Raw genomic sequence first — 14,358 nt, forward strand, 5'->3', positions numbered from 1 at the left:
TACTTGAACAATAGTTTGGACCTTAAGTTCACTGGAAACTACCTGAAAGAATTTAGACTGTTGTAATTTCCTTTTGCTCCGTTGTGCTAACAGGTGATTTGGGCAGGTAGACTAAAATGGACTGGTAAAGTGATCTGGGTTGAAAATAATCCAGGTTGATAGAGAGGAGAGGGTCTTTGATTTAGCCTCTATTAGTTCAGCAAATAGATCACAACACATTTCCACAAAATAGTTATGTCAGCACTGGTACAGGTGTGAGAGCACAGGGCTGATGAAGAAGGAGCAAATTTCTCTCTTTGGCATGGCTGTTGACCAAAGCAGAAATTAAAAATAATAGCCTTAATGAAAATAATAATAATAATAAAATAAATAAAGGTGTATGAAAAGACCAGTGAATTAATGCAATTAAATATAGGGCTGTATATAGCTTAAGTACAGCGCTCCCAAAATTTCATAGTTAATATCTTACAATAACAAATCAGCTACAATTTTGCTTTGAAACACTAGGTAATGTTTATCTGAGAGCGCAATACGTTTGATGATACTAAACAATATTTTGAAGAAAGTGAAAAGTTTAAAAACCATTTACGGATTTCGTGAAATTAAAACTATTCCTGTAGCTCCCTCTAGTGGAAGAACTCTAACATGACTGTTTGATACAGACAGGCAGGTTAAAGTAGGTGTAACAGATACATGTACAAAGTAATTATATATATATATATAAATGTCGGGAACAAGTTTAGTGTAAGAAAACTCTTCATTTCATATGTATTTTATCTGTGTATGTAAAAGGTTAAAGAAGATGTCTATCATCTATCACAGTAGCAGACTTTTTTTATTCTTACAGTGAGACAGTCTTCTGATGCTAGCTAGCATCTTAATGCTTTTTAGATTTACTGTTTTCAATAAGGTTTGGGTTTCAGAAAAAAAAAAAAAATAATATTTGCAGAAGTAAGGTCTTTAAATGAATGGAGGCCCTGGATCAACTTCTGATGGTCTAATGTTGAAATCTTGCATGTACTTTTTTACAGTGCAGACTTGAGAAAGATCTTAAATAGATAGATGATGACTCATAACTTTAAACAAAGATATTTCTTGAAGTCTGGTCATCTGAAGAGCAATTTTATAGAGTTATCATTTAAGCTTTTAGATAAAAAGCTTAGTTGTCCCTCAAATATATCATTTTACTTGATAAGTTCAAGGCTTAAAGGAGATTTGATTTCTGAACTGTACAGATTCTGTTGGCCAACATTTATTTTACATGTTGCATTTCTTTACATATTTGCATGACCTGTAGTAGAATTCCATATAAACATGTGTATGTATGTCATAGTCTCATAGTCACCTTTTTTTTTAAAGCAAAACAAAACAAAACAAAAAGGTAGCAACAACCAAAACAACTTTCAACATATATATTACATTTATGAAAGGGTTGGCCATCCTAAAATAAATCTTAATTCTAATGTCCATCAGTACAGGTACTGATAAAAGAGAGTACCAACCCCTCCTCCCCCCCAAAAAAAAAACAAAAACAAACAAACAAACAAACAAACAAAAAAAAAACACAAAAAACAGATGTTCTCTGATTTCATGGTGTAACTAGCTGCAAGTTAAATTATCATATAGATCCATTGCTATCTCATTTTTTGGAATATACTGTATGACATGTTTCTTTTTAAGGATTATATTGCATAAAATCAATGGAAATTCTGGCCCATAAGTGCACCCAATTTTAGGTGTCACATTCAGCTTTATCACAATGAAAATATATTTGTAGTGGAGTATTAGCATTTTATGATGTAGGTTGTCTTCATGTTTTTGTGTTCTTTTAATGTAATCTAAATGCATTTTATAGCTGACATCTATTGTATCTAATTTCAAACAGCTTGAAATAATGCTGGAGCCCAAGGTCTGGAGAGAAGCTGCTACTCAGGTGTTCTTTGCCTTAGGGCTCGGATTTGGTGGAGTCATTGCCTTTTCAAGCTACAACAAGAGAGACAACAACTGCCATTTTGATGCTGTACTGGTGTCCTTCATCAATTTTTTCACTTCTGTGCTGGCAACCTTGGTGGTGTTTGCAGTTCTGGGCTTCAAAGCCAATATCATAAATGAAAAATGTGTTATCCAGTATGAATATCCATTTTTAATTACTACTTTAATGGCAAATTTCATTTATGAATGCCCACAGATTATCACATTTGATTTCTCTGTTTTGTTGTGTTTCACAGAAATTCAGAGAAGATTTTAAAACTTTTGAAAGCAGGCAATCTGAGCCAGGATATGATCCCACATCATATTAATTTCTCAAGCATTACAGCAGAAGATTACAATTTAGTTTATGACATTATTCAGAAAGTTAAGGAAGAAGAATTTGATTCTCTTGGTCTGAAATCTTGTCAAATTGAGGATGAACTTGACAAGGTGAGACAGATAAGTATGTATTAATTACAAAGATTATGAATGGAGAATTTGCAAATTCTGAAATTAACTGTGATGTATACCCACACAGAATATTGATACTGTGTACCTATAGAGATTGATATGAAAACATGATTCTGTGCAGGGTCTCACTTGAGCTGAGGTGAGCACTTCTGTGTCTGATGTCTTAATGCAGTCTGCTTATATTTTGATCATAACATTGCTCCTCAAGAGGTGATAAAATTATAAAGTTCTGTTTCACCACAGGCATTTTTCCAAAGTCTTAGTAAAGATATAATTATTCAACATCTAAAACTATGACATCTTTCAATGTCAAGATATTGCTAACTATAAATATGATTTTATTGGAAAGGAAAAAGTTATTCTTTATTACATATTTTTAATTAACATTATCATATTTGAAATCTTTATTATAAACCAGATCTGTAAAATAAATTTTTTGAATTTCATTTCAGAGGGACTTCCAGTTTTAAACACTGACCTCTGTGCAGTTGCATCAGCATCTGAAGCTAAAATAGCAAATTGGCAACTTAGACTTTAAGAAGTTCAGTACTGTTTCTACCTTTTTAATCTGAGGCAAATAAGTATAGAAATGAAATCCTTTATATACTAACAAGAGAGACTATTTTGTAGCCATCCAGTATAATAGCTCTGTGGAGAATTATCGGTGAAAGAGAAAAAAAATATGTTGTTAATATCAATCAATGTACAGATTGTCAGCCAAATCCAGTATGTCAGTAAATAGTACTAATTAAGTTTGCATGGATGGAAGAATCATATGTTAGATAACAGGTAAGTCTCCCTTTAAGATTTAATCAATTGACAAACATGAAGTCAAACTGTCACTCTAAAAAAAAAATTAAAAATACACTGTGTGAATTATAATGTGAGTTTTATTTATTTATTTATTTTCTCACTGACAGGCTGTTCAAGGAACTGGTTTAGCTTTCATTGCCTTTACAGAAGCAATGACCCACTTTCCTGCTTCTCCCTTCTGGTCAGTCATGTTCTTTCTAATGTTGGTGAATTTGGGACTAGGAAGTATGTTTGGAACCATTGAAGGCATCATCACACCCATTGTTGATACCTTCAAAGTTAGGAAAGAAATTCTTACTGGTGAGTTTCAGAGTGTTTCTTTTCTCAACAGAGCAGTAAGCTTAAAATTGTTTTGGAGAGTATGAAGGTTTTTTTTTTTACTATTTTTATTTTTATTTTGACATGAAAGTTTTCAGTACTTGTATTTAACAGACAAGGAAATCACTGTACATCCATGCAGACCATACATCCATGCACATGCATGTTAATATCTGCTAATATCTGCAAGTAAATCCTTTTTCTAAATTCTACAAGAGTGGGAATACCTTCGAACTTCAATTTCATATAGAATTTCTGTTAGAATTTTCTTTATGTTAAGCTGTTCTGAGCTCTTCCAGAATACTTTCACTGTCACAGATCAGGGAAACAAAGCCAAAGGAATGATTGAAAATACATTGCAAATCATGACAAATTATTTCAGTAAAGCTAAATGGAATCTTAAAATATGAAAAGCTAATGGAATCTTAAAATATGATGAAATGTTTATTATATTAAAAATAAGTACAGTTACTCCAGTTGCTCTCCAGAGCAACTTTTTTTTTTTTTTTTTTTTTTCCGGTTGAATATGTGAAGGGTCTTAAATAGGGATTTTTTTTTTAATTTTCCTTTTTCTAATGCACGAAGTCATGTGAGGTATAGCTTGTTCATGTACCTCAGATTGTCTTGTAGTAGTTTCTTTTTGAAATATGAAATCAGCATAAAATATGAAAGTTAGGTTTCTGAAAACTTTCAGGACAGCTGCAAGGCATTTGGTGTATTATGGCAGATTTGGATTTTGTATCAATAGCTATGACAGGAGGGATAGAAAATTATAAACTGCTTTAATATTTTCTGGCTCTATGGCAGAAATAGTATGTTTTCTAAGATTTAACCCCAGATACAGCAGAACCCTGCTCTTTTCTGACTTCTAAATACTTGGGTAATAGGTAATTAACTGAACACATATTTTTTTTTAAATTTTTTTTTTTTTTTGCTTTGCTTGATCTAAGGGTAAAATTATTCATAAAGATTAAACAGCTGATTTTTCTTCAGCCTTAACCTATTGATTACTTTTTTAAAAATATATATATATTTAAATTCATATTGAATAACCCATATGCAATTTAGAAATTTGCTTTTTGCCCTAAGTATATATACAAATACTATGTTATACGGTTATTACACTGGAATAATGGAGCATTTTACAGTAATTCCTTGTTATAAAATTTGACAAAAAATATATTAAGATAATATATATAAAGATACAAAGATACGATGAAGATATAAAAATATAAAGATATAAAGAAGATATAAAGAAATATACAAGAACTGCTTTTCTCTGCTAATATTTTTGTGTTATATATACATGATTTTTACTACTTCAGTCAGTTGTACTCAAAGGATTAAAACATAACATAATGTTTTTATAATTAACTTATATACTGGAATACCTGGGTTAAGCTTCATATAGTATCAGTGGGACTTAATATGGATTATGCTTTCACTAGAGTTTGTGATTAAAAAACACAAATTGTCATTTTATAGAAGTACTGCATTACATTTGCAACTTTTTTCACTACAGGTCCACTTCAGTTTTCAGGGAAACCAACTCATATGCTTAAAGTTAACTTAGTGCTCAGGTATTCCAAATTGGAATCTGCATGTATACGTGCTGAAGAGTGTACCTACCAGAGTGCAGTTTACAACTGAAGGTGCATTTTTTTTGGGTGGGTGGTAAGACATGATGGGAGAACATAAAAATAACAAAGATTTCTAAATTTGCTTATATGCAGTTCTTCTAAAATTATTTTCTCAGTAATAAAACTCAGTGTAATTAATGAGACTGACACTGGGGAGATTTTATCTGTGCTGAAAAGAGTGATCATCTTATACTACAATATTTTAAAAAGTGTCCCTGTCTTCCTTTCATTATTTTAATCAATTACAAATAGCTAGAATTTGTACAATTAGTATATTCTGTATAAGGCTATTTTATACTTTTGCTCAGATTTATGTTACCTAATTTTAGACTGTGTAGGTGCATCCTTAACCTTAGTTCTCAGTGGAAGAGGAAAAAGGGGCACTTCAAGTGGGAGAATCAGTTTTGCTCGGCCTACAGCTGATTTCACAATTTATTGAAACTTGACTTATTTTATAGCTGATTAAGCATTCAAACCTATTCTTGATGGATTTAGTAGTAAAAAAAAAAAAAAAAAAAAAAAAAAAGATATATTGAGATTGATTATGTAGGTAATCTAGTGACTGAATAATATGATGCTTAACAGTTTTCTTTATTTTAGCCTTGCAGTCACATTAAGTGAAATGTTTATTGAGATATAGTCCTTTGATTAATATGTGCTGCTTAATGGGGACTGCTGCAATATGGCAATTCCAGTAATTACTTCTGGTTTCATGACATTTCTGTTTCATAAGGGAAGGGTAGGATTCCCAATATTCTCAAAATTGCCACCAAAAATAAGGAAAGTGATAACAACTTTCATTATGTGAAATAATGTGTTAAAGTACAACTTTGCTATATCAAACTCTCTCTTCATTTCCTCTTTTTCTGTGGAAAAATGTAATTATTACAGTTTACAATTCTGTCCTTCATTCCAGTCATCTGCTGTTTGGTAGCATTTTTTATTGGCCTGATCTTTGTGCAGCGCTCTGGAAATTATTTTGTCACGATGTTTGATGACTACTCAGCTACTCTGCCCCTGCTTATTGTGGTCATTTTGGAGAACATTGCAGTTACCCACATTTATGGAATAGAAAAGTAAGTGAAGGAAATGTATTTCCCTGTCTGCATCAACAGTATTCAATACAATATTTATTGTTATTATAATTTTATAGCACCAATTATTTTGTATGTACATATCAATTCAAGACAATAGAAATATATCCCAATCTAAAGAGAGCCTTGCAAACTGACTATTACATAAAGATAGGGAAGAAAACAAAACAAAATGAAAGCAGTAGGAATTAAGGATGGAAACAGGAATTTATCTTTGCAGTTGTTTCTTGCTGGTTTGTGTGTCTGTAAAGGAATTCTTGGTATGATAAGGGAGTCAGAGTGTGACAATCTGGACTTGAATCAAGTCTTCCTTTAAGAACAGGTTAGAACCTTAGAGAACAAGGTATAATGCATCAGGACAGTGTAGTGAAGCTCAAAGAACAAACTACAACAGGCCAACAAAAAGGAGAATGAGGGAAAAAGAGGTAAAATTAGAGGTAGAAAGGAGTCTGGATGGGTAAGTATAAGGAATCTATCTATATATGAAAAGGTCACCAAGAGAAGGATTTCAAGAAGTAATAACAACGGTCTAAGCAGCAGATGAGGAGGAGCATTTTGAACAGATCTGCACTATTTTGCCTGAGAGAAGAACAAAGTAAAATAAGAAAATGTCCATTTATTATCTAGATTTAGCTTGTGATATTGTAGCAGTTAATTGTTCTTTGCATTTGTTGTGAGAGAGGAAATAGAGGAAATGATAGCAAAGAACAGGATCAAAACTTACATGGAAGCAGCACATTTGGCAATAAAGTTAAGTAACCTTCTATCAGTGATAACTGAAGAGTAAAGTGCATCATGTCTCTCTAATTTATTTACATCACTTGACAGAGATCAACAGAATATGTTCACTAAGTGCTACACTTCCAAAGAATAGAGGTGTTTGCATTAAAAATAATTCATGCCATTCACAGATAAAGAAAGCTATATTAGTATGTCGATGTAATATAAACACTGGTGATTCTTTCATATATACAAAGGGTGACATAGATGGGTATTTTTTCTTTGACTTTTCATGTGTTCAATCTGAGTAATCTACTAGTCCCTTGCTATAATGAAATAAAATTATAATAAACAAATTTAATCATATGGTTTCTAGACATTTTTTTTGTGTTCTATGCAAATAGTGTCTGGACTACATACTCATTAATAAATAATTTCTACCAAGGCCAAGTGTGTAAGTCTATAATTGGACACATACAAAACACCATGTAGATGTTTTTACGCATGCAAACAAAAGATTATACAAGTGGCCTTGGTATCAAGGTGCTATTGTCCAATTAAGTAGAGTTCCATTGTGCAGAGAAGTAGACACTCCAAGAATCACCAATTTACCAGTGATGAACTTGGTGTTAAGGAGTAGCTAAAATATGGTAATACTCTGCTGCTGTATCAGAGGGCAGTTGCTTGATATTTTCAGATGTTCTGACAGAATGTAGTAAACAGCTAACAGACAGATTTCTCATGCCTTATGACCACCTGATGATTTATCTGGGGTATTTCTCTCATCTCTTCTGATGTATAAATTTCTCCAGAATATTTTTCTTCATAAACTCAGCATTCTTGTTTGCAAAAACTGCCAGAATGAACAACCTCACGTTGTCATTAGCTGTAGTAGCTCCAAGGGGGAAAACTCATAGATAAAGATCTGTGTATATGTAATATTAAAGTCTCTGATTGAATAGGGAAAGAAAGAAAGAAAGAAAGAAAGAAAGAAGAAGAAGAAGAAGAAGAAAAAAAAAAAAAACATGCAAAGGGATTACAGCTAAAGGGTAGGAAAAAAAAGGCAATATGTGAATCCTTGCAGCCAGGAAGGCATAAAATGTTAGGTAATTATCAGTAAACATCATGAACCCTGGTCTTGCAAACCAGCAGATATCAAATTTTGCATAAAATTCACAGAAAAAAAATCAATTAAATGGAACCAGAGATATTTATGGAATACATCACATCACCCATAGATGGGGGACAATGCTTCTGAAGATACTTGATTGGAAGTGTAAGGTAAGTGGGAGATAAACACTGGAATAAGTGAAGTTAAAGGAGCTTGGTAGCTTGCGAAAGAGGATTAGTAGGGTGAAGAAGATGATGAAAGACTTTGAAAATGAAGAGCACAGATTTATGTTTCATTGGGTGAAGAGCTGGAAAGAGCAGAAAGAAAAGGCCATCTATAGAGAGCACAAACCATCTGAAAATTCAGCTTCTTTTTAACAATATGTTTCAGTGCAATGTGAACAAAGGATAGAATACCCCAAACTATGTGGTTCAAAATATTTTGAGTGTTTATTTGACAGTGACTTCACATGTGTAACTGCTTTCAAAACATGTTTATTGCTATAAGAACATCTTCCATGCACAAATTTCAAAAGAAAGTGGGACCACAAGGAAGTTAAAATAGAATCAGGGCTTGGGCACACTCCAAAAGAATTAGCTATAAAAATATTCTCCCTTTTTCTACTGGCTCTGGAACAATGTACTTCTCCATCAAGAATACAAAAATAGGAATTTTGTTCAGCTCATAATTTGCAATCTTGAGGCACAAGGAAGCAGATTTAAAACTGCAGTTTTATTTCAGCAGCTTATATGATGCAAACTAGAGCTTATGTATAAAGATTTTTTTACACTTCAACATGCATATAGGTTCAAAATTAATCCTGCAAAATTGATATGTGCTGTTTTTTATATGTGCTCAAAAGTGATGACACATACCTTAGTAAACAACTCATTAGACAATATAGGAAGATGTGAAAAAGAATCCTGTGAATTAGAGGTGAGTTTAAATATCTTTCCAGCATTGTCCAGCAAGCAGCCCACATGCTAAATTTGGTCCAATACATGCTTCCATCGGGCCTGCTTCTGAGAAGGAGTGGAGGACTGGTATCATCTCTTGCCTGGCAGATGTTCAACAGAGCAGTCTTACCGCTTTCTAGTACTCATGTTGACAGTATGGCCAAGGAAGAGTACGCGAATTGTAGCTATGGCTAGGTTTGGTCTACCTCAGAATTAGTTGGTATCTCCTTTTTCTTACACCTCTGCATAAAAATAGAAACAGTCATAGGCTGTATCCGTGACTTCTGCCTGCATCAACAGTAGTAGGTGGTCTGGTCTGCCCCTCTTTCCACTCTTTCTCTACTGCCTGGAGTACCTAAACTACTTGTGTCTTCTCATTGCAGCATAAGGCCTTTCATGTGAGGTGGCACAGGAACTTAAGTTTGTGTTAGCCTCTGTAAAAGTGTCAGGGCAGAAGCAGAAAGAGAGCAAGGATTCTTGTGAAATCTGTGAGGTGAGGAGGTGGGGCAGACTGATTTCTCAGATCTTTTTTTGCAGCAAGCTGTTCTCGTGGGAGGAATGGCTAGATGTTCTTGGGAGAAGGGAGATCTCTATGCAGTCTCCCTCTGCATACGAATGGGACCCTGTGGCCTCACAGCATGGAAGGGGAGTGCAGCCTTTACAATATGGAACAGGAGGTGCAGATTCCAAGATCATCCTCTTCTAAATGATCTTTGAATGTGATAGATGTGATGAATTTTCCATCACTAACTTATCTTCAATTAAGTATCTTCAAATAAGGTTGATATCCATAGTGCATTAATAATAATAATAATAATAATAATAAGGATATGTGCAGTTTTCTGATTTGAAATCACACTTAACAGAGTCCTCAAGTAGTTGCTGTATCCACTATTCAGAATAGAGGAGAAGGCTCAATTGTTAAGAATCTTTGCAGTATAGGCTTTCATAAAATGCAAGCTATCTTTATGTATTTCCTGTACTACTCAACCTTGTTAACGGAAGCTTATAGAAAGTAGCTTGGTCTCCCAGTTTTGCTTTGCTGATTGCATCTACAAGAAAAAATATTCTTGAGAAAATGATAACACTTGAATTCACAAATTTGGTGAACCTGTGTTTCAAGAGAATGTCTGAAAATGTGATCTAATTGGACAGGAAAGTTGTAGATATTTCAGTTTCACTCTACTCATCCAGAAAGATCCAGAACTAAAATTATGCCTTTAATGCACATCCAGATGCCTCCAGTTTCCATTTTCTCTTCAGAAGTCTAGCATTGTAAATTGGATTGTACATTAAACTTGGATTCAAAACTGTTATTGAATAGAAGGGCATCAAAATTCTGTATTTTACTTCCAATTGTGTTAGGATTTCAGTATGATTCTTCAGAAGTCAAAGGTAGTTTACTAACTCACAGCACTGTGGAGTAATTCTTTCTGTTCATCTGTTCAGAACTGGTAATATAAGATCCATTTGTCAGCCCATCAAGTCAGCTAAAGTGCAGCCATTTGTATACATAAATTTTGTCAGCATGTCCCTTCAAATTAGGTGCTCTGTGTCAACTACAGTACTTGAAATTTAAGTGTACAGAGTAACAATAACCTTTTATTCCCTTCACAGATTTATGGAGGATCTGAAAGACATGCTTGGTTTTTCTCCAAGTCAGTATTATTACTACATGTGGAAGTATGTTTCACCTTTAGTATTGTTATGTTTGCTGGTAGCTAGCATTGTCCAAATGGGATTAAGTCCTCCTGGCTACAATGCATGGATTGAAGACATGGTATGTATGTAACAGATGCTGTCACCATCAAAATGATCATATATGAAGTATTTCAGAAGTACATGAAAAGACAAAAAAATACAATTGCAAATTCAAATCATTATAAATAATGACATGGTGCTTAACTATCTTTTTAACTGTAAAGTACTACTTTTGCTTTAAAATATAACTGCTTTACATTAATTTATGTGTTTTTTTTTGAGTTTTAGTTTGTTGTATGTTGGAGATGTTCTTAAGGACAAGAGATTTTTTGACTGTCTTTAAATTTTATTTCATTGCAGAAAGCACTTGGTAATAATGCTGAATAAATCATTTCAGATATCCCACCTTTTTTTTTTTTTTTTTTTTTTTTTTTTCAGTTGGAACTAAATATTGAGATTAGCCACGTTATAATTTTTCCTACTTGGAGGCAGGCAGTGTCTGCTGTGCCTTATTTGGAACACGGATTTGAATCTGTCCTGTGATCATCTTAAACTGAATACCCCAACAGTCCAAATTTTGAGTTCAGCATACCTCTACCTTGCAGGCTTGGGCTGTTCCTTTCCCTGTATAAAATTAAATGTTAATTGAAATATTAGACAAATAAGTTTGTTGTCCAGAGATTCATGCTTGCAACAGAAGCATGCTTGTGAGGTAGAGTCATTGTCCCAGTAAACGCGTTATATTTTACATGAAGCTTACACGAATTAGAACAACCATGCAAGGTGATCTGAGACAGTCCCTGCCTATGCTAGCTGTTAGCCTACAGAACAAATATTTTGCAGATATAGTTACAGATGCCACTGCACACTACTGTGATGTTGTGTTGTGTCTAGAATATGTTCTGAACACGTTTTAAAGGATCATGGAACAATTACAAACAAATGTAGCTGAAGGTCTGATGTGAAAATCCTGATTTGGGCTCTGCTTCAGTGCTCTGAGCATCTCAGAAACTTTGGGTTGGCATTTTGGTCCTGTTCACTGGCAGGAAGATAGCAATCATCTATTTCTATGATTGTTCAACTTTGAGATCTGCAGTAGTGCCTACATTGTGAGTGCAAGATGACAAGAAGATGAGCATGTGTTTGAAAACTGCAGGCCTTGGTAAGGACTGCAGATTTACTCTTTTTAAAGTAAAGATGTATTAATAGTCTTTTTCTCTTGGCTTGCTTAGGCTGCAGAAGAGTTCCACAGCTATCCAACATGGGGAATGATTGTCTGTATATCTCTGATGGTACTGGCCATACTGCCAGTCCCAATAGTCTTCATGGTGCGTCGCTGCAACCTTATTGATGACAGCTCTGGTAGCTTGGCATCTGTATCCTACAAAAGAGGCCGGATAATAAAGGAGCCTGTTAATATGGAAGGAGATAATACAAGTCTGATTCATGGGAAGAGTCCAAGTGAAGTGCCATCTCCAAATTTTGGGAAAAACATATATCGAAAACAGACTGGATCACCAACTCTGGATACTGCTCCAAATGGCCGCTATGGTATTGGATACCTAATGGCAGATATGCCTGATATGCCAGAGTCTGACTTGTAACTACAGAAAAAATGTTCTCTGCTTTTCTTCTTGCTGATCATGGCTTTCCTAAGAGAGGTGGTCAGCTTTACTTACTAGGGTGCGATCTCAGGTGCTCTGTAGTGGCAGTCTTTAAGATACCATGACTGACCGTACAGGTTGAGAAAACTCCTTTTGGATTAGTTCTGTGGGTTTTCATTTGCACTGAAGGGAATAAATGAAAAATCAATGGCAGCCTACATCTGCCAGCATAGTTTTTTAAATTAATTTATAAATTTAAAGCTTTCTATCACTGAAGCCCAGGTCTCACTCAAATGATGTAATATTTCTGAGGTAATATCACTGAAAATCCTTTTTTCTTTGTTTGTTTTGTTTTGTTTCTGCTTCCAAGTTAACTCCCCAGTATTAAAAGTGAGCTCTGAAGCAGTTCACCAAACCCATGTTGTGCACACATTTGTATATACCCTATGTAGATATGCTGTACTTATTTTGTTAGCACCAACAATTACTTAGGCTATTAGCTGAGTAAAAAACTAACCTGCAAACTATTTTCTTATGTAATAGCTGTATAGAACAATAGTATTAGAAAATCAAGGAGTAGACTTATGGGAAGGTAAGGAAAGATTCCCTGTTCACTGGGGACTGCATAAACTGTCTGTATATTTTGTGTAAAATATTTGTTTTTTCAGTGTGAAAACAATGTAAGAGTGAGTCACTCCAAGAATCTTAAGGATTGTGCAGATTCTGCATTTTTTTCTATGCTGTGTGCCTAAAAATGAACTTCTTGATATTTATTGTGGTTACAAGATTACATATATATTATATTTATGTAATATACTTGTAATGTAAATATGTATATTATTCTGTATGTAATCATTTCAAAAGTTAAAGCAAGATGGCTTTTTTTTAATTACTCTTCTTCTGTTTTTGCTTCTGTTTTATGCAGATATATATATATATATTTTTTTTTTTCAGTCAGTAATTGTTAAGAACTGTATGGCATTACATTTTAACCTATGAATAAAGAGAACAAGGTATTTCTCTGTAATTTCCTTTGCCACTTCCTAGAACACAGCCTGTTTTTGCCTCAGCATACTATCTGAAAGAATTACATGTACCAACTAAGGTGAGGTGCTTAAAGAATCTGAAAACAAAAGCAGTAAATCAGATTGTCCTCTATTTAGCTATTGGACAAGGACTCTACTATGAATACAGTAGTTGATGTATCAGTGTAAACTGACATGATACTCTGAAAGCTAGAAGGTAATTTATTCTGTACCTCAGAGGTCTTTAAAGTTAGATGTAAATTCTGACTACGACCTATAATAAGCAAAGGGCAGAACTTAGTTACATTGTTCCAGCATCAGACCAATAAAAAAAATTACTTCATTTGAGGTAAATGCAGTTCTCAGAATCATAATCAGATAAGGCTTTTGCACTGTTCTACTTTACATGACTCCAGTTTAACTGTTTCAGAGGCCAAAAACTGAAACAGATTTCTTACATAGCTCTGATTACTCTTTATCATGTATTGCCTACGTCTTGCCCTTTGATACGGGAAGAAAAATTGTGAAGGTTGATTCAGGTTGCTCTCTACACTGCTGGTGATCCTAGAGGTGAGTGACTTCTGCTTGTCCGTGTGGGAAATAGTCTTTTCCAACACTGTTGCTGTGGGTTTCAAATGTATAATTTTGAGTATTGAAATGCAAAAAAAAAATATGCCAAACAAATGCTTATATATATATCCCATCTACTGCCAGATGTTTGATTCATGGTTAGATCTCAACCATGACTGAACAATCTGAAGCACAGAAGTTCCTTGCAATCTCGTTTAGTCTGATGGGTTAAAAATTCACTGTCTGCTCCATAAAGAAACAGGACCAATCAAAAAAGTGCTGGATTTGGAGGTTTAATAACATTAGAAAATGATCACTATAAAATGTAACATCCACGTCCTTGTATATTAATGAAAAAAATGTT

At 33.9% G+C, this 14,358-nt stretch overlaps 1 protein-coding gene across 2 annotated transcripts in view; it reads left to right on the forward strand.

The window, feature by feature from the left end:
- The window catches only part of SLC6A15 (solute carrier family 6 member 15), a 38,700-nt gene extending 25,285 nt beyond the window's left edge, over nt 1-13,415 (forward strand). For both annotated transcript variants that reach the window (XM_035338135.1, XM_035338139.1), the window contains exons 7-12: nt 1,886-2,127; nt 2,229-2,421; nt 3,363-3,555; nt 6,130-6,289; nt 10,712-10,874; nt 12,028-13,415. In XM_035338135.1, the coding sequence (XP_035194026.1) occupies nt 1,886-2,127; nt 2,229-2,421; nt 3,363-3,555; nt 6,130-6,289; nt 10,712-10,874; nt 12,028-12,399 (1,323 nt within the window). In that variant the 3' untranslated portion in view covers nt 12,400-13,415. The remainder of the gene's footprint in view (nt 1-1,885; nt 2,128-2,228; nt 2,422-3,362; nt 3,556-6,129; nt 6,290-10,711; nt 10,875-12,027) is intronic.
- Nucleotides 13,416-14,358: the final 943 nt, after the last annotated feature.

Source organism: Oxyura jamaicensis, chromosome 1 (genome assembly GCF_011077185.1).
Source record: "Oxyura jamaicensis isolate SHBP4307 breed ruddy duck chromosome 1, BPBGC_Ojam_1.0, whole genome shotgun sequence".
Taxonomy (NCBI): Eukaryota; Metazoa; Chordata; class Aves; order Anseriformes; family Anatidae; genus Oxyura; species Oxyura jamaicensis.